General features: G+C 40.9%; 1 protein-coding gene across 4 annotated transcripts in view; it reads left to right on the top strand.

The window, feature by feature from the left end:
• SPOCK1 (SPARC (osteonectin), cwcv and kazal like domains proteoglycan 1) overlaps window positions 1-21,591 on the top strand; it is a 480,430-nt gene that overhangs the window by 241,467 nt on the left and 217,372 nt on the right. The window contains exon 1 of one of the 4 annotated variants that reach the window (XM_048860610.2): window positions 20,174-20,355. The exons of the other annotated variants lie outside the window; for them this stretch is intronic. Coding sequence (XP_048716567.1) covers window positions 20,211-20,355 — 145 coding nt within the window. The 5' untranslated portion in view covers window positions 20,174-20,210. Of the gene's footprint in view, window positions 1-20,173; window positions 20,356-21,591 lie in introns of those variants that run through there. 4 annotated transcript variants of the gene reach the window in all.

Raw genomic sequence — 21,591 nt, 5'->3', positions numbered from 1 at the left:
AAAAAAAAAAATGGAAAAAAGTTCTGAATTTGTTGAAACATTTTGTGTAGATATTTTTCAAAACAAAAAAATTACAATTTTCTGAGTCAAAAGGTCAAAATCTCAATGAAATATTTTGAAATTATCAAAATGAAACGTTTTTATTAACCTGCTTTTTGGTTTCTCGATTCACAAACTTTTTCTAAGTGGTTGTTTCAGAAGGCGTCATAATAATAATAATAAGGCACCAATCACTTTCGTTCCAGAGTGACTCTCAAACGTTAATACATATATCCACACAGCACTTCCATGAGCTAGGGAACTATTATTTTACCAATTTTATGTGTGTGTGTATGTAGCTGGGGCATGAAGGACATCCCTGCAAATCTGTAGCAGACCTCAGAGCAGAACCCATATTTCCTGAGCCCCACTCCAGTGCTTTAACCACAAGACCATCCATCCTCCCTTCAAAAGCTTTCAATAAACATTAGTTTAAAAAAAAAAAACTTAAAATGGATTAAAATAATGAGGCTTTTACCAATTAATCCTTTAATTCAGAAAGGCTTCAGAGTGGTTATTCATTCCTACTTCTTCCTGTCATTGCTACATTAGTTTTACTACTAATCTGTTTTGGGTGCATGATCAATAAACAAACCAAGGAAATTTGCATATTTTTAACAGTGAAGTAGATTGTGCTTCTGTCTATTTTACCTCTTCTTGTTCAAGTTTCTCTGATTCTTAGCTACCGCTTGTGGGGGTTTTGTTCCTATTCCCCACTGGACAGGTGCAGAGTTTGCATTTGTTTAACCAGCTGTGTTGGCAAGAGATCTTTTTGGGGCCCACATCTGCAGTTTTTTCACAGGCATAATTCCCGAGACTAAGTGCATCCCTGGTGTGAGCACATGGAAGCTTATGTATTTACAGAAGGGGTGAACCTGATGTTGAATTGACTGGACGTTTTGCCTGAATAAGGAGTACAGGATCAGGCACCTAAAGAAAATACATCAAACAAAACGCTAGATTTTCAAAAGAATTCAACTCCCATCTTAAATATCACAATAGCTGGTCGTGTTTTCCCTTGGGACTGCTTACGTGCTTAAAATGAAGCACCTGTGTAAGAGCTTTGCCGGATTAAGACCTGTGTTTGAAATAAAATCATCAGTCCACCTTAAAACATGCTGTGTTAATTAGGTATATACTACAAATAACCATTATGGATCTGGTTCGTCTCTGGAGACAGATTCCTCTAACCATGGTGCATTATATAAAAGCATGTCAGGGAGCGGCATTCAATAAGCCAAAAACAAATTCTATCCTTTAACGTTGTGATGATTGTGATAACTTGTTAGGATGGGTACTTGAGTGTACTAACACCCATTCTTTCTCATAGCTCAGTGGTACTTGGGTAGTGTTAATCATCACAGGTTTCTAAGTGCTGATGCACTAGGTTAATCTGGTATCCTAGGCAGTTTGACATAGTCAAATAACCGTACAGTATAGGCACAAATGTTTTCTTTCACTCCTTGTCCATAGAACAAACATCTTAAAATTCAAATCTACAATGCCCAAACCCTTGGGGAGACCACTGAAACATCCTGCTCTCATATCTCCCTATTATTGTAGACAGTTTCATATTCAAAGTTCAGTGCTTTTTCAATACAATTATTTATGGTGTGCATGTTTCCTGGGTCCCTTATTTTCTATCAGCACTATAGTTTACATTTTCAAAGGCTGGCCTCCAGTACAGGATATGGTCCACTAGAGGTAACACTCTCTACTAGATAGATCTGATTGCATGTTTATAAGGTTTTTCGTGCTTGAATCCCTAATATTTGTTCTAGAATGGATACACTAGCTCATTCCAAGATCCTTGCAGCACATGGGCCTTCTTGAATCCCCGTGGAACAGAGCTGCATGCTGTGCAGGGGGTGTACATTTCCTATGTACATTGTCAAATCCTTCCTCTGTAGAGGAACCATATCTGTTCTGCTGCCACTGGGCTTCTGCACTAGAGGAGGAAGGGGGCAGGTGTGTCATCATTTGTGTGTAATATGTGAATGATTTGCTCTCTCCTTTGTCTGTCCCAAATTGGCAACCTTCATTGCCTTCCTTTGGCACAAAGCCATATTTTTATCTCAAGAAAATCTCTGTGGGAAGATTGATTTGTCACTTCATTCATAATTTGTAATATGCCATCTCTGAGTCATCTGTGTTCACAACTGTGTTCAGAAATTGCTGCTCTTAGTCATTTAACCAAAAAAAAAAAAAGCAAACTTCAAACGTTTATGAAAGAGACTAGGTAGGTGAGGTAATATATTTTATTGGACCAACCTCTGTTGGCAGAAGATACAAGCTTTTGAGCTACCCAGAGTTGTTCTTCAGGTCTGGGGAAGAGTTCTGTGTAGCTCAAAAACTTGTATCTTCCAGCAACAGAGGTTGGTCCAATAAAAGATATTCTCACCCAACTTGTCTCTCTAATATCCTTGGCCCAACGGGGCTGCAACAACAGTGCAAACAGCTACGAAATGCATGACAGGCAAGTCAATCTGGTACACTATTTATGCCGACAATACAATGTTTTTCTAAGGCATGGAGGTAGGTATTGACAGTGCACTACAGTAGGCATGGAGAGACGGAGGTTTCGGAGATGTTACATGTGAACAGCTTACTGGACCCACTCATATGATTATAGGCAATGTGGAAAATAAGAGGCCATTCACAGAGTTGTGCATTTTGGTCTTGCTTAACATAAAATGCGATGTACGTTAGGTGGGTGGGGCAGGAGGGATAACAGCTGCAGTTCCAGGAAGTTTAGCCAATGCTATAAACTATAATAATGAATAGTTCTTATGGACTTTGTTCAAGGTGCGGAGCATCTCCTGTGAGGTATTAAGTGCCCTCAACTCGCATTGAAACCATTTGAGAGTTTAGTATCCCCCTTGGGAGCCCCAGTAGTTCTTACGTCTCTATTCTACCTGCCAAGTTATGAGTATTGAAGCTTTGCATATTGACCATTATGATTAACTCTTTAGCATCTGCAGGCATTATGTTACAGAATTTCAGGCACTGCCCTCTAGTTTTGCAGGCACAAATGGCTACTGCATGTCTTAGGTTGGTAGCTTTTTTCTCCCAGCAACAAATATTTTCGACCTACCCCTAAGGAAGAGATTTAAAAAAAAAATCTTACTCATAGGGCAGCTTGGTTAATCTATATTCATCTAAACCTTTGCCTCCAAACAATGCTTCATTACTCATAGCTTATCTAGATGTAGTGTTGTAGTTTGCTAGTCTCTGTCTCCTCCAAGCGTCATTCATGTTCGTTATACTTGGGGATGCTTATATCTAAATGAGGCATAGCTTCCATTTGTACTTTGTGAATATTTTCAGGGTATAATATTTTTGGGTTATTGGTCAAGTAAAACGTGATTGGAGTGGAAGAAGTGCATAATGCCTTCTAACCAGAAAGGCATGAGGAACAAGAAATGAGATGATACACAGCTGTCTCCAGCAATAGGACAGGTTATTGTGGATCCAAATATCATAGAACTGGAAGGGACTTCGAGAGGTTGTCCAGTCCTCTGCACTCATGGCGCGCACGCTCTCTCTCTCTCACTCGCTCTGTGTACACACACACACACACACACACACACAAAATACATGACCGTATATTTAGATCCACAACAAGCTGTCCTCTTATTGGATGGGTTTCAGAGGAACAGCCGTGTTAGTCTGTATTCGCAAAAAGAAAAGGAGTACTTGTGGCACCTTAGAGACTAACCAATTTATTTGAGCATGAGCTTTCGTGAGCTACAGCTCACTTCATCAGATGTTTACCGTGGAAACTGCAGCAGACTTTATATACACACAGAGAATATGAAACAATACCTCCTCCCACCCCACTGTCCTGCTGGTAATAGCTTATCTAAAGTGATCAACAGGTGGGCCATTTCCAGCACAAATCCAGGTTTTCTCACCCTCCACCCCCCACACAAATTCACTCTCCTGCTGGTGCTAGCCCATCCAAAGTGACAACTCTTTACATAATCAAGTAGGGCTATTTCCTGCATAGATCAAGGTTTTCTCACATCCCCCCCACCCCCATACACACACAAACTCACTCTCCTGCTGGTAATAGCTCATCTAAACTGACCACTCTCCAAGTTTAAATCCAAGTTAAACCAGAACATCTGGGGGGGGGGGTAGGAAAAAACAAGAAGAAACAGGCTACCTTGCATAATGACTTAGCCACTCCCAGTCTCTATTTAAGCCTAAATTAATAGTATCCAATTTGCAAATGAATTCCAATTCAGCAGTTTCTCGCTGGAGTCTGGATTTGAAGTTTTTTTGTTTTAAGATAGCGACCTTCATGTCTGTGATTGCGTGACCAGAGAGATTGAAGTGTTCTCCGACTGGTTTATGAATGTTATAATTCTTGACATCTGATTTGTGTCCATTTATTCTTTTACGTAGAGACTGTCCAGTTTGACCAATGTACATGGCAGAGGGGCATTGCTGGCACATGATGGCATATATCACATTGGTGGATGTGCAGGTGAACGAGCCTCTGATAGCGTGGCTGATGTTATTAGGCCCTGTGATGGTGTCCCCTGAATAGATATGTGGGCACAATTGGCAACGGGCTTTGTTGCAAGGATAAGTTCCTGGGTTAGTGGTTCTGTTGTGTGGTATGTGGTTGTTGGTGAGTATTTGCTTCAGGTTGCGGGGCTGTCTGTAGGCAAGGACTGGCCTGTCTCCCAAGACTTGTGAGAGTGTTGGGTCATCCTTTAGGATAGGTTGTAGATCCTTAATAATGCGTTGGAGGGGTTTTAGTTGGGGGCTGAAGGTGACGGCTAGTGGCGTTCTGTTATTTTCTTTGTTAGGCCTGTCCTGTAGTAGGTAACTTCTGGGAACTCTTCTGGCTCTATCAATCTGTTTCTTTACTTCTGCAGGTGGGTATTGTAGTTGTAAGAAAGCTTGACAGAGATCTTGTAGGTGTTTGTCTCTGTCTGAGGGGTTGGAGCAAATGCGGTTGTATCGCAGAGCTTGGCTGTAGACGATGGATCGTGTGGTGTGGTCAGGGTGAAAGCTGGAGGCATGCAGGTAGGAATAGCGGTCAGTAGGTTTCCGGTATAGGGTGGTGTTTATGTGGCCATTGTTTATTAGCACTGTAGTGTCCAGGAAGTGGATCTCTTGTGTGGACTGGACCAGGCTGAGGTTGGTGGTGGGATGGAAATTGTTGAAATCGTGGTGGAATTCCTCAAGGGCTTCTTTTCCATGGGTCCAGATGATGAAGATGTCATCAATATAGCGCAAGTAGAGTAGGGGCTTTAGGGGACGAGAGCTGAGGAAGCGTTGTTCTAAATCAGCCATAAAAATGTTGGCATACTGTGGGGCCATGCGGGTACCCATAGCAGTGCCGCTGATCTGAAGGTATACATTGTCCCCAAATGTGAAATAGTTATGGGTAAGGACAAAGTCACAAAGTTCAGCCACCAGGTTAGCCGTGACATTATCGGGGATAGTGTTCTTGACGGCTTGTAGTCCATCTTTGTGTGGAATGTTGGTGTAGAGGGCTTCTACATCCATAGTAGCCAGGATGGTGTTATCAGGAAGATCACCGATGGATTGAAGTTTCCTCAGGAAGTCAGTGGTGTCTCGAAGGTAGCTGGGAGTGCTGGTAGCGTAGGGCCTGAGGAGGGAGTCTACATAGCCAGACAATCCTGCTGTCAGGGTGCCAATGCCTGAGATGATGGGGCGCCCAGGATTTCCAGGTTTATGGATCTTGGGTAGTAGATAGAATATCCCAGGTCGGGGTTCCAGGGGTGTGTCTGTGCGGATTTGATCTTGTGCTTTTTCAGGAAGTTTCTTGAGCAAATGCTGTAGTTGCTTTTGGTAACTCTCAGTGGGATCATAGGGTAATGGCTTGTAGAAACTCGTGTTGGAGAGCTGCCGAGCAGCCTCTTGTTCATATTCCGACCTATTCATGATGACAACAGCACCTCCTTTGTCAGCCTTTTTGATTATGATGTCAGAGTTGTTTCTGAGGCTGTGGATGGCATTGCGTTCCGCATGGCTGAGGTTATGGGGCAAGTGATGCTGCTTTTCCACAATTTCAGCCCGTGCACGTCGGCGGAAGCACTCTATGTAGAAGTCCAGTCTGCTGTTTCAACCTTCAGGAGGAGTCCATCTAGAATCCCTCTTTCTGTAGTGTTGGCAGGGAGACCTCTGTGGATTAGTATGTTGTTCAGAGGTATTTTGGAAATATTTCTTGAGACGGAGACGTCGAAAATAGGATTCTAGGTCACCACAGAACTGTATCATGTTCGTGGGGGTGGAGGGGCAGAAGGAGAGGCCCCGAGATAGAACAGCTGCTTCTGCTGGGCTGAGAGCATAGTTGGATAGGTTAACAATATTGCTAGGTGGGGTGAGGGAACCATTGCTGTGGCCCCTTGTAGCATGTAGTAGTTTAGAAAGTTTAGTGTCTTTTTTCTTTTGTAGAGAAGCAAAGTGTGCGTTGTAAATGGCTTGTCTAGTTTTAGTAAAATCCAGCCACGAGGAAGTTTGTGTGGAAGGTTGGTTCTTTATGAGAGTATCCATTTTTGAGAGCTCATTCTTAATCTTTCCCTGTTTGCTGTAGAGGATCTTGATCAGGTGATTCCGCAGTTTCTTTGAGAGCGTGAGGCACAAGCTGTCAGCATAGTCTGTGTGGTATGTAGATTGTAATGGATTTTTGACCTTCAGTCCTTTTGGTACGATGTCCATCTGTTTGCATTTGGAAAGGAAGATGATGTCTGTCTGTATCTGTACAAGTTTCTTCATGCAGTTGATAGATTTCCACTCCATACGGCTAAATGCAGTGCCTTGCATAATGACAGGTCATATTGGAGACGGTCATGTATTGTCTCATTTCTTGTGCCCTGTTGGGTGAGAAGGCATTATACACTTGTTCCACTCCAATCATTTTAAAATTTTGCACTCCACAACTGAGGCACTGTTCTCAAAGAAACCTTCCATGGTTTGACAAACATTTGTCTTTATGAAGCTGCCTCCCTGCCACCGTGAGAATGAAATGTCCAAATGGTGCCACGCTCCTCTAGCATGTCTTGAGCAGATGGCAGAGGCTGAATTGCACTGTAAGAACCAGAGTGAAACAGTCTATATAGATGTAGGTAGATTATATAGAGAGATATAAACTCCTTTTTCATGTGGTGATTTTAAACCTTACACTGTTTCTTTCTCCAGTTTTGAAAAGTAAAATGAATGTCTACACTGGGCACTAATTATCTTGTAAATTTCTTCACATGTAATAGGTAAAGCTGTCCTACGTGCCAAGGAATGTAACTGTTGTCAGCTTTGGGCACTTGTATTGCTTATAAAACACTGCACAGTTAATGTCAGTGCATCTTACGCTAAGAAACCAATTTGGGAAGAGAATTATTCATGCATCCAAAAAAGTGACTGGACTTGCCATATCTAGTAGCAGGTTAAGAGTCAACTGTGTTCCTTGGAGATTGTGACCATTAAGCATGAGGTGGGAAGATGTACGTGAAATAGTTTGGGGCCAGGAGACTTCTTCTTTACTCACATAGATTTATGGTAAGTGGGCTTAAAAAGCTTAAAACTTGGTGCTCTAGCCAGTGTGTCAGAAATGTCTCAGCGTTAGTTTTCTAAACTGTCTCTGCCTAAAGGCTTGTTTAGCCACTTTCATGCTCTTAATCCCAAAATTGTAGTGTTATATTTCTTTAAACTGGAGCATATATCTTGGATAACAGACCTGCAAATGTTTTTTTTTTAAAAAAAAAACAAGCACACACTTCAGTATAACTTATACATAAGCATGGGAGCAGCTGAAAAGGCAGCAACTGACAGTTTGACAACACCTTAATCATATTGATATCCAAATGAAGTTTAAAGCATATAATTATTTCTGATTTTCTCGGAGTAGCTCTGTAGTGTGAGGAACAGATCCTGTTTGCTTCTCTATTGCAATGTTACAGTGTTAAAGGTGAACGAAATGATCATGCAGCTAGATACGTCAGCTGCAAAACATTTGAGCTTTCCTGTTTGTTCTATTTGTCTGACTACAGTTGACTGTAAGGCATAATGTGGGGGATAGGAGGGCTTCATGGACAACAGCCTGATAAGTCTCCAAAGAGCCAGCCAGGCAACCATCCAACCATGATAGGCTTAAATTATCATATATTATCCAGAGCTGTGAGAACTCATTCAGTTAGCAAGAGCACACGTATACCCTGCATTTGCACCAGGAGTTTACTAAGTGTTTGATCTTGGTTTTTTTTCATTTAATGCTTCAGAGTTTTCATTATCTATAGACAAGGTGGTAGCTCTGTTTAATAAGTGTTGCTCAAGATAAGAGTAAGAAAGGTTCTTCCTTTGTCCACTCACTGGCCAGTAGTGGTTGCACTCACAACAGTCATTCTTCCAAGAGCCAAAGCAATGTTTTTTTCCTTGCCACTTTTAAGCAGCTTGAATTTTTTTTTAATCAAATCCTCTCTAGTGGTTAGAAAATATGTTGAACAAATACATGCAGTGTCAAGGGAAAAGGTACAGTTAATCATTTCACCAATAAAGTGACCCTGCAATATTCGTTTAGAGCAAAAACAAAACCCCAAACCTAGTCACCCTTCTAGAATATATTACTGCAGTATCCATCATTAAAGACCCGATCAACAGTTATAGGATATAGGATACAATTATGTTTGTGGCATCTCAGCTGTAGAAGACTGGTTTTAGACACTTACAAAAATCAAGCAGGTAGTAAATGTCAAAACATATAACACCACACGTATATACCTATACATGTATGTACCTGGGCCAAATCCTCAGAGGTGCTCAGCACCTGCAACTCCATTTATTTCAGTGCGAGTATGAGAGCTGAGCAAATGCTCAACATTTCTGAGGGGGGTTGAGTCATATCCCCTAGATCTGTGCACAACCTTTCCTGCATGGAAGGGATGGCTGAGCTACCCCAGTGGCACCAGGCCCCACACAGGGATGGAGTCTGGGGATCCATGCACAGTGAGGAGGTGGAGACTGGGTGAGCCAGAAGATTGGATGGCTGGAGAGCTGAAGATTGGATGGTTGGGATCGGGGAAGGGAGGTACACATTTTCCTTCTTCCACACCTGTCGTCCTTAGACAAATAACCCCGGTTGTATTACCTTTTTTTTTTTTTTTTTTTGCACAGGTCCCTGTGTGCCCTCTGGACAGTTGTGGCCACAGGAGCCACGCTGCCAGAGAGCCACGGGAACAGGGAGAGAGCTGCTGTGGAGGCAACACCTCTTGTGGCTTCCTAATGATCAGTCAAGTAGGACATAGTTTTGTCTGGGGCGAGGGGGAAGTGAGAGGGAGGAGTGGAGACAAAGTACTTTGACAGGAACCTCCCTGGTTGTCCCCTGGAACGTAAATAGAGCTGAGAGAGGAGAAGCATATTTCAACTGGGGTGGGGTGGAGTGGGGATGATGTCTTGCCCCTGAAATGTCCTTGAAATTCAACACAATGTTGTTTTCTGTTCATCTGATCGATTAAAAAAAAAAAAAAACCTGCACATTTCTGTTTCAAAGCCGCCTCCATTAGAAATTCCACAGTGACCATGAGCTTAGTGCTTCTGTCATAGTTCCCATGGTTTCAAATCACTCTACAGCAGGCACAGTACTCATTTGTGTCGTAAGGACCTTATTTATTTAAGGAGTAATTTTCATTAAAATATAAGAAGTACATATTTAAATCTTGCTGCACATTTGCATTCTCGGAGCCTAAAATTGAGATTTTGGTAAAATATATCGAATTATGGCACTGCAGAGTATTGCACACATCATGGTAAATAACTAAATACAGCTGTACTAATGTCTGCGATCCTGGATTATTTGCTCCTTGTGCTGGGGTTATTTGTAATTCCCTCAATTTTCCTGTCCCCCAGATTGTCAAGATTTGTTGTGGTCTTGAGACCTTTGACTAATCAGAGTTTAAATCAAAATCTACTTCTCCACACCTTCCAGTCATTGAGCTCTGTCATATTAACACTCTATTTCTCTTTACAGACTTTACTCAGAGGCTAAATAAGCAGAAACACCGCTGTAATGAGTGTTTGCATGCCAGAGTGCTTCTCGGAAAGATTTAGTTCAGTGATTACATTTCCTCGATCTGCCAATCTGCACATCAGAAGAAGCTGTTTTGTTTAAATACTGTCTACCAAAATTAATTTAACCGAATAGGTTAAAAAAAAGAAAACAACCCACCCACAAGCCAGTAATTTGTTAACTAGTTTGGGGATTATGTACAAGCCTTGAAGCACTATTTGTATCTAAAACTAGATTGCTGCTACAGATGCCAGTGGCATCCCCAGATGAAAGGCAGAGGAGATAAAAGGAATGTAGAATGTTTGTTTATTAATTAACAATGGACATCCAGTGGGTTCCTCTTCCAACCCACTCTATCTAAAATAACTGGCATGTGGTATGGGCTGCGCACATATGGTTGTGAATATCTGGCACATAGATTTTTGATTTTACCTTATTTGGATGGACAGATTCTGGGAATGGAATCACCCACAGTTGTTACATATGAAGAGAGAGAGAGAGGGAGATCCTTGTGCATTGGCATGAGTTGTACTAGTAATCACATTTTAGAAGCACAAGAGAAGCAATATTTGCTGGCGTGGAATTTAGAGCTCTTTGGGGCAGGGACTGTTGGGTTTTTTTTCATTCCAACTGGGGCTCTGATCCCTGATTGGGCTCTGATCCCTGATTGCGACCTGTAGCAACTACAATATAAATAATAAAGAGTAATAGTAACAGCATCTCAAGTAACTTTAAAGTTCATTGGGTTTTATTTATCTCTTCAGCTGGTCCTTTTGATCTTCTCACTGTCCATTAAGATGATGAAGAGAAATAAACTAAAGGTCATTGTGATTTGCGGTAGTGTCATTTGTTTCATGGATATTTTTCAAAATAGCAAGGGGGACCTTAGCCTCTGCGGAGTGACATTAAAGCTTGTGCATACAGCCAGCACAAGTCCCGTGCATCATGTAAGGAGTACTTAAGTGCTTGTGCACCAGGGGGAGTGCTAGCCACCTGACACACTTCACTATTTTACTTTTTTAAGTCAGGTACAACTTCAAACAAGTCTATCAGTTCAACAAGGACAAACCACATAGGAATTGCCACACCATATCAGACCCATGGTCCATCTAGTCCCGTATCTTGTCTTCAAGAGCACCTAGCACCATATGCTTCAGAAGATGGTGTAAGAACCCCACAGCAGTGGATGTGGGATAATCAGCCTCCCACGATCAGGTCTTGTCCTGATCTCTAACAGTTAGAGATTTACTTAAGCCTTGAAACATTCGGTTTACTATCCCTGCCACAAAAACATTGTGACAACTCTGGATATTCTTGTTGTCCATATAAATGTCCATATAAATTTGGAATCTTAAATACTTTACTTCAGTGGCAGTGAGTTCCACAGTCTAATTAAATGTTGTGTAAAAGCATATTTCCTTGTATTTCTTTTGAATTTCCTACCTTTTAATTTAATTGACTGTCCCTTTGTTCTTGTGTTATCAGACAGAACTTTCCGATCTGTCATCTCTAGACCATTAATTATTTGATATGCTTTTATTATGTTCTCTCTCAACAACAAATGTGTGTTTAATTTATTTGTTCTGTTCTATTCAGGTTCTTATACTCATCACTTAAATATCTGAGTGCCTTCCTGTAGTGCACTAAGTGATATGACTAGCATTTGTCACATTGATTCTCCTTTCTCCAGTTTCTCTCAGAGGGGAACATTATGTGAGGTTCCTTTATTTAATGTTGGCTTTATGGCTACTGTGCTGTCTGTTACTGAAAGCAAATTCAGAGAAATGTGCCTGGTGCACACAGACTGGAAGTGAGGTTTGAAGTGGTTCTTAGTTCCTGTGGAAGTTCATTCCACAGCCTCAGATCAGCCCCCAAGAAATCTGTCTCCCATGCAGATGAGCGTGGCCCTTGCAATGGACGGCCCCATTGTATCCCAGGAGGAGAGCTGTCTACCTCAGTCCTCATCCTGGAGCTACAGCTAATTTTTGAGGCATCCTGTGCCCCAACCACTGAGCACCTTGAAGGATAAGATCAGAGACCTTGAGTTTGATGCAATATTCTGGGGGAAGCCAGTGAAGAAAGTGGAGGTCAGGTTTAACGTGCCCCACAATAGCCCATGTTGCTTACGAGATGCACGGCTGCATTTGTCGTTTGTTTGTTTGCCAGCCTGTTGTATAAGTAAAGAAGGCAGCAAATGGGGTCCTTAATTTCGGTGGCAATGGGGGTACTGTTTAATGGCATCGCTGCCTTTACTGGACAGGTTGGGAACCACTGATGACGGCATAGCTCCAGCAGCAGCCTAGGCGGTAACATGTCCACTCACTTCGGGTTTGTTTGATGTTACAAAACCTGTGCTACTAGAATCTACAAAGAATAAGCAGCTCGGGTGAACCATCTGTTGCCTTATTTCTCTTTATTCATTATGACCGTGTCTTGGCAGAGATACTAAAGCTTTGGGTGCAGAAATTTGGGTGCAGAATCAAAGCAAGAGCCTGAAAGACCATTTTTTAATCTGTGTGACCAGTTTAAATACTGCATCTAAATCAGTGCTCAGATTGCTCTGATTTATGGTGAGCACCAATCACTATCCTCCCCTCCATGTCCTATTCCCCCCCCTTAACATTTTTCCCTTTGTAATGGTCTTGTAAGCGCAAGGATTTGGATGCTTAAATATTTCAAAACCTTTAACAACAATGTGCTGAACATCACACCCCTATTCAAACAAAGATAAACAGTTCTACTGGTGGACATTCCTAGTTGGAAGCGCTGTTGTGATGTAAAATTTTGGTTTTTTTATATGATTATTTACTAGATGGCTTTACGATATGACAAGCATCCATATATTTTGACACAGAAGATAATTAATAAGAAGTTTTGAGGAGATGAGAAGTGGGCGGACAAGGCCGGTGAATCATGCTTGTTATGCGTAAACGGACTGCTACATAACTACAGCAGGAGTAACATGGTTCCAAAGGTCTCCCTACAAAATAATTTTGGCTTGAATGTCGATGGTATTTGAATCTCCACAGCCCTTATGTTCATGCTGTTTCGGTTTCATTCTCTGTATTTGTGCACAGTTCTAATTTCTGCGGTAAGGTGAAACAAACAAGAAAACATCTGGGAATAATATCGTTTTTGTTATAGCTCACTAAAGTATTTTGCTGTCACCAATATCCTGGGATATCCCAGGATTCCTTACCTACCCTTTAGAAGAACCAAAGATAACATGGCCTCCAGAGAAACAAACCCAAGGCGACGTTGAATCTAGTGCATATTGGGAGAAGACTGGGAGCTGAGTGCATGCTGTGTGATCACTCATCATGCAGAATGGTTTTAAAAAAATCTCATTGATCTGTATCACTAATGAGGTCCCAGAAACTAGGGACACGCAACTCAGCTGGATTACAAAATAAACAATAGTCTACTTTCAATTGGCTAAGAAAATCAGAATATGTTGTTGCTTAAGGATAACTTCCGCCCTGCTCAGGGGGTCAGCAAAGGTGTTATGCCCAACCTCAGTCCCTCTTTAGGCCTGTATTAAAAATGTACGTGGGCATAAACTTCATGCTGGCCCTCTGCAGGGGTGAATTTCATAGCTAAACGTGGCTCTCTGTCTCTCCCACAAACTCTCTCTCCCACCCCATCTCGTCTCTCTCCATCCTTTTCTCCCTTCTTATATGTCACTCGGGAGTGTAGGCGGGAATCACTTAAAATGGCTGGTTTAACCTTATAATTTAACAAACCTGGCTTTTCTGTCTCTTTCTTTTATGCTGGTGTCAGAACCCACCAGTGCTGGTGTCATCAAGTCACAGCAAAGCTCTGTCGCTTTTTATTCTAAGTGGACCAGCTCTCTGATCTCTTTCTGGATTATGCCTCTGAACAGGTCATTGCTATTTCTAGTGAGTCTGTAGGTAGGCTGGCACACTCAGGTGTCAGATGAAACCCTAGAATCCTTTCCGCTAGCTGCCCCAAACGTCTCTTTTCGAAGCTAGAAGCTAGTGCATATTTTTCTTTCTGCGGAATATCTGAGACCAAAGATGCTGGGCAGCATATGGTCATTTTAAAAGCACAAGGAGCAAAACATGTTCAGGTAGGAAACCAGAGGGTTGCTTAACAATGAATGAAGGGGGAAAAGAGGGTGATATTGAGTGGAGGGAAGAATAAAGATCTGTCCAGTTTCCCACAGGTCTTTGCTGACTTTTTCTTGCCAGCTGATACTACTCATCATTGCAGTGTTCCTTCAAGTCAGACAGGGATTGTTTCAAAGTATGTATTATCAGAATAATCTCTTAGGAATGCCAACACAGGCCTTATGTCTTCTCCTGTAGTTCATTTGTATTCTGTCAGTGGCATAACTCTCGCTTCTTGTCTCTTACATTTGCAGAGCTGTCTTCCTAAGGAGTTAACAGGTTATCAGCTCTTGTAGTCATTTTTAATCATTGTGAAGAAACATATCTTTCTAATAAGGCAAGTGATTAATTATCATGGCCTTTTTATCACTGTAAAGCCTGTCAGGAGTGTAGCGCCTTTCAATTATAACCTTTCAAGGTTTACTTTGGTAGAATCTAAATGTTCAGAGAGACAGCTGTGTAGCTAGGCAGGTTTTTCATTTTGTAAGCTATCATCTCCCCATTTATTGCTACATTCATTTACAAATAAGGACCAAATATCCTCAGTAGAATATGTGAGAAAATAACAAGAAATTTCAGCTCAAATATTGAAGGAAAATTTGACATCAGAGGCTTAATGGAAACGGAAATATATTGCCCATTTATATGATTCGAGAACAAGACCTTTTTCATAAGCCTTAAATAAATGAATTGCAAATGTGAAATTAGGAATATGTTTTTCATTTATAGAGAGTTATGAAGCAAGATGCTTTTTTCTTCCTTTAATAGCTTCACTTCAGACTCGATTGTTATAGATGACAGTACAAAAGTACTGGAAATGTAAAGCAGTATAGGGGACGGGTATAAAAACAGTGTTTCATAGTCCAAAGACAGAGGATGAGCACACAGAGGGTGAGCACCTGCTGCATGGAGGGCCATGTTGCACTGTTCCATGAAAATCAGTGTGAAAATCCATCAGAAGAACTCTTGCAAGTCAGAAGCAAAAACTGTGTTGCAAAACCCACTTTACACTGGTCCACTGCATGCCAGCATCAGTCTTCGTCATAGAATCATAGAATATCAGGGTTGGAAGGGACCTCAGGAGATCATCTAGTCCAACCCCCTGCTCAAAGCAGGACCAATCCCCAATTTTTGCCCCAGATCCCTAAATGGCTCCCTCAAGGATTGAACTCACAACCCTGGGTTTAGCAGGCCAATGCTCAAACCACTGAGCTATCCCTTCATGGTAAATGACATTTTCCATTGACACATTGGAGACTGATTTCAACTCTATGGAGAATTCTACATATTTCCTGGGAAGATTCAAGTGGTCTTGAAATGCCTCTCTCATATCCCTTGCTCCTGGAGATGCCTCTACTCCACCATTGTACTTGATAGGCTGTTGTCACCTGCTCACTAGGCTCCGTTTTTGTATTGGGCTTCTAAAGTTCCTTTCCCTGGTGAGAAACACAGGACCCTCTGAGTATCTGCATAAATATCAGAGAGAGATGTGAGGACACAAATCTCTTCCTGAAGGAGTAACATTTCGTTGTGGATGATGTAATAAACTAAAAATCATTCTTCCTTTTGCTTAAGCAGTTTGTTTTCCCAAAGGGGCTTTTTATGCCATTATAAATTATCTGTCTGGAAAACAAGTACAGAAATAAAAGAATAAAGGAGAGAAAAAGAATTCCTTTTATGCTGTCAGCATTCATTATATTTTGGAGTCTTTTTATGGATTTTTTCTGTCTATGACAATAAGCAAAGGTTGTGAGCTATTCTGTTGAGTCCAAGGACGGTCTTGTGGTTAAAGGCCTGCACTGGAATCAGGATATGTGGCTTCTACTCCTGGCACTTTCATGGACTTCTGCTGCATCCCAATCACTCTGTGCCTCCAATGCCTTCAGTAAATGAGGTTAATAATACATCCTGATCTCCCCAGGGGAGTTGAGGGTAAATCCAGGAATGTTTTTATGAGGCGCTCATCTCTACTAATATGGTGCAGAGTGCCATAGAAAATCTTCTCATTAAATACTAGCTTCAACAGGTTTGTTTATCTCACTGGTGTATTTGGGGGGTACCACTGCACAGGCACGCCGAACTTTGTGACACAGGGAGGTGCATGTTGGAAATTTGAACCCAGGTTGAGATCTTAAGTTTTTGCAAATGCTAGGTTTGCCGCTCTAGTATTAAATTTGTGTGGCATGCGGTAGTCCTGGTAGCATGAATTATCCTTTTACAGCGTTAATAAAGCAATCTACTCTACTCCAGTTGCTGCAGTTGTCCATTATGCTACTGGTAAACTGTGGTATGATTTTATTGTTAATTTCTTGTGAATTAGCTCAGTACATACAGTGGAATGCCTATTGATAGCACTTTGTTTTCTTCCAACTCTTTTTGAGCGTTGGTTCGTTTTTGTGGTTGGGAAACTCCACACAAAATCTTCCAAACTTTGCTGTTCTGGGAAAGCTTTTGCCTGATTTTTCCTCCTAAACCCCGTCGCTATCTGGCAGGCACTGTGGCACTCATCGCTTGGCTGGTAATGCAAGACACAAAGAATGCTCTGAGATTGCTTCGCAGAGCATCTCTGTAATTCATCAGCAAAGAGCTCTGAGCTGAGGAGCAGAGCCAGCATCTCCTCTAAGATTTACCATGTCACATTTAGGGCTCTGTTCGCATCTCTGTGAAGATGCAGGGATTTTTCTTGTACACAGCACAAATAGACTAATCCTTCCTCTTTAATTCTATCAATACCAGTACTTCAAGTAGCCGATAGAGGCCGCTATAAGTAATGACAGAGTCTTTATCTTTCAGTGCATATACAGTCACAACCAGAAATTTCTAACTTCTGCAGACCCAGGGAGTCTGGTGTATAATCTGGATAATTCATATTGAGAGAGGGAGGTTCAGTTTAGTGGATTGAGCACAGGACCAGTTGTCAAACTGCCTTTCATTCCCTCTATTTCCTTTCCCAAATCTCATAATCTTCTTGCCTCATTTTTCCCACATAGTAAAACTTGGCTAATAACATTTCATAAGCATTTTTCATGATTATTAATGAATGTAAAATATGTTGAAGTTAAGAATATAAATAAGAACGAGCTATCAGCCGTCACAGCTGAATAAAATGGAAACGTTCAGGTGAAGAATGACAGTTACTTTATTATGGTCTAAAACTGGGATTCCTCCAGCAGTTAGACATTCTGAGAGCCTGATCCTGCAATGCCCTCCACACATGGAAGGCTTGCAGTGTCAGGTCCCTAGGTGAAAACAGTGAGAGATTAATGAATAACAATGATACCCATTCATATAATCCAAATTCGATATGTGGATGCCTTCTGGAGTTTTTTTGGATATGTCCATCCATATAAAGAAGCCACCCTAATAAAATCACCCAAATCCAAGGATAAATGAAATAATGAAGATGAGAGTTCCTAGATTCTCTGTGATATTTATGTAGACTCTTCTATAATTCGATTTCCTGTGTGAACACACTGATAGCAATGAAATATTGTTAGTATTTACCTCGCCATCTCATAATATGCATTAATATAGGAACAGACTGAAGTAATCTCATTTTCCCCAATACATTATTACATTATCAGTAGGTAGCCTGGTCACAGAAAAGGTTATCTTGACATTTCTATATATAATTATTTCCTGACCCCTGGACTCAACCATTTCAGAATTTTAGATTTGTTAAAATTTAATAGAAATTTGACTGTGTTATTTTTTAGATGAGGTAAATGTTTTCATTTCTTGTTTGAGAGAAGCTGAAATGGAGATTTATAGCCATTTATAATACTCCCCTCTCGCCCCCCAGGCATCAATTTGGAGGAAAAAAAGATGGAACAAAATGTATTGCATGGACCCAGTCCCTTAAGTAAAATAATCAGCAAGCAATTTGAAAAAATCTTTTTTGCAATAGCGAAGATAATTTAGCCTGAAAATGTTATTGAAATGACAATTTCCATCACCATTAGCAGCCTGCATAGAAGAACTCCACGTGGTTTCTTACCATGCAGCAGAATTGCTAGAACAGGTGTTCAGGCATCTTGAATGAGATTTTAAATTGAACCTTTTGTAACAATAAAACATTCTGCGGCCAAATCATGAGAGGTGTTCAGGAGGTGCTCATCATTTCTCAAGGAACATCAAATCCTAAAGTCCTTAGAGTTTGTCTGAAGTAGTTTTAAATGTTATGCCATCTCATAAAATAAATAGGACCTTGTTAGAACTTGGTTGGGAGACCTCTAACTAGAAGCTGGCTGCTGGAGGTTGTAATATTGGTGATTCCATAGGTGGTGATACTCTTCCTAGAAATAGTACTGAGCCAATTTCTCAGCAGAGTGTTGTTCGGTATTGTGCTGCTGGAATTGCTGTTTGTGATGTGTATATAGAATTGAGAGTCTGACCATTTATGGTAATTAAAGAGTCCGTGGAATTCTCAAAAGAAAGGATGTTAATTCTGGCATCTTCACCAAATTCTAGTATTTATCTAGAAGGTTCCCGTGAACTTCGATAAAAGATCTTTCCCTTCCTTTCATGAATTTTCATGTAGTAGTGCTGCGAAAAGTAACAGCTGTCAGAGGTGGTAGTATTTCAGTGATGGTCTTCTGTATGAGAATGATTTCTACGTACTGTTATTTGGATTCAATTTATAAGTATATAGGGGGAAGTCCTTACCCCACTGAAATAATTGAGTTTTGTCGTTGAGTTCAGTGGGGCCAGGATTTCACCTATAGTCTTTTGGTGTCTTTTTTGTGTCTAAAAGCAGAAGAAAAATCCAAATTGTCCAGAATAATGAGATCACTTAACAGAATCATATGTTTTGTAGAAGCAAAATAGCAGTAAAAAATTGAGATTATAAAACAGTTTCTTTGTTGCTTTATTCTTTGAAACCTGTTTATTTTACTTATTTTGCCATAATTTTTATCCAAGCTAAACTTTGGTGTTTAGATAAAGTATGAAAATGAAACTTCAAGAGGCTGGTATGTTTCACCAGGACCTTGAGATAAAAACATATCTTTACATTGGGTATAGCTTAAGTGTTTCAAATCGAGAATGGCCCAGGCAAAGGAGCCAACTGTAGTTTTCAATTCTTTAGTCAGTTGACATCAGTTAACATCAATGTCAATATATTTTTATCTATAAAAGTTTCTCTCCTCTGATACGATAGCATTTTTGAATCGTTTCTAGGACTTTTAGTTACAATATGGGAACTGAAATTCATTTGTTAAAAGTATGTATGGTGCAATGAGCTGTAACAATATACTTCTTTGTATTGTTTCAGGACACCAAAAATAAAAAGCTATCAAAGCTTTGGGGCCAAATTCTTCCTTTGAAGTTAGTGCCCTTCCCCCATTTAAAACGCTGCAATTTACTCCATTGAGTCAGCCATCTGTTGCAAAAGTAACTTCTGCAGTCAGGATAAATATTCATATGGGAAATTAAATCAAAGCCATTAATAAAAGGTAATCCAGTGGTAACAAATTATGATGCAGTAAAGTATACGTCTTGCCCCATATGAAGTTCTAGAGTGCAAGTGAATACTTCATAGCTCCTCTGTTTTAAAAATTTGAGTCTGAACCTTTGTTTCAAACATAGTTATTCTTAGTATTTTAAGCCTTTTTATGATGTATTTGCAATGCAAAATTTTGCAATGTATGGCATAAAGAAAATTATCACATGCATATTAATTAGTAACGAGTTCTGGGAGGTGCTGAGTGCATCAACTCAATTACTTCACGGGAGCTGAAGTTCTGAGTGTCCCTTATAAATTGCTGGTGAGTTGCAATTGAAAGTCCAATTTATATTAATGAGGGAAATTGTTCTTTGTGTAGTACATCAAGATGATAAACTGTACATTCATCAACTAGACTACGGATAGGAACATAGGAATTCAAGAGCTATCAAAAATAGCAGTCTGTCTGTACGTACAATAGCTACAGTTGAACAGCTGTATCTCTTGGTGCCATGCCCTCAGTGTTTGATGCCTGCTTCGCAATGCGGCCAGCCTTGTAATGTCTCCCCGTTCCAATTTCTCTCTCCAGTTACTGCTGTCACCACCTCTTTCCATCCAAATCCTGCCTTCTGGTGGCCATCACCATTTCTTCCTGCCATTCTGTCAGCGTCCATTCTGCACGCAGTGTAATGGAGCTGCCTTCAGTAAGTGCACTTCACTCCTGCCAGTGTTTTCTCTTTTTTTTTCTTTTTTTTTCTTTTTTTATTTCCTGATCAGCCATGTTTTTCTAAGGCTCCTCACTCCCACTGACCTGCCTGAGTCACATAATTTTCAGTGTGGTTAAAAATCCAATCAGATGAGCAGCTGCTTCTTACACATCAGGTCAATGAATGATGTGTTAATGAATTCACAGCTGAAGACAAAGAAGCCGTGGTCATCAGTTACATTACATGCAAACCGCTTCAGAGCAAACCTCTCCAAAAGCAACATCTTGCGCTAAATGGAAATTTTGATTTGCTCTAGTCTAGTTAGTGCTGTCTGGGTTTCCTCCCTTTTGTTGATCAGCCCCTAGAAGACATACACTGGAGAAGGTCTCGCTTTATGTCCCGTGTAGGCAAAGCCCCATGTACTCCACAACAAGCGGGACCTAAATTCCAAGGCACTTTAAGAAAAGTCTGCATCAGATTCAGATAAACTTTAAAATGAAGGGTGTTGCAGGGCAGACTGTGCTCTTTAAAAGGGTACAGGTTCAGCCCCCCTATGCCTCATTAACAGCTTCCTGATGGGGCCTGATAGAGAGCAGCTGGTCTCTGTAAAGAGCCAGAGGCGAATGTTTTAAGGACTCCAGACGGGTGGAGTTTATTGGAGGAGCCTTGAAGAAAACCAACTGAGGCAGAGTGACTTCTGGCTATGAGGGGATGATCAGGTGGTGGCCATCCTGTTACAGACAGCTTGTTTGAGTCTGAGAATTAACAAATGCAGTAAAAAAGCAGTCCTTGCATTTAGTTTGAAATTAAATTAATTCTACCCTATCATTAAATATTCATGTCTCAATTTGGCATGCATATTTGTGTTGAGAAAGGAGAACTGCTATTTGTCAAAGTTGCTGGGGAAAGCTGGGAGTTTTATCCGCTGGTTAAAATACAGCTGGGGCTTTTGGTTTTGGGGAAGGTGGTTTGGGGTTGGAGCCGGATGCCTCTGCTAAAATATTTAACAATGTTGACATTTAAGCGGCTGTAAGTTTCAGAGGTAACATCCCAATGAGATGAGTGGGAGCTGCAAGTTCTTCTCTCAGAGCTATTGTTTCAGGCTGTCTCCAGATTTATCTAGGCGAGGCAGCATCGTTACACTTGTTTCACATTTGGCAGGTTATTTGGCGGCCACTCTATTGTTTCCCTTTTGAAGTCCAAATTTCTGCTGCATGCAGCTTAACTGTTACA

The sequence above is a fragment of the Caretta caretta genome, chromosome 8 (assembly GCF_965140235.1).
Source record: "Caretta caretta isolate rCarCar2 chromosome 8, rCarCar1.hap1, whole genome shotgun sequence".
NCBI classification, from domain to species: domain Eukaryota; kingdom Metazoa; phylum Chordata; order Testudines; family Cheloniidae; genus Caretta; species Caretta caretta.
Note: the sequence above shows the minus strand (reverse complement) of the source record. Positions and strands in the feature narration are given on the sequence as shown.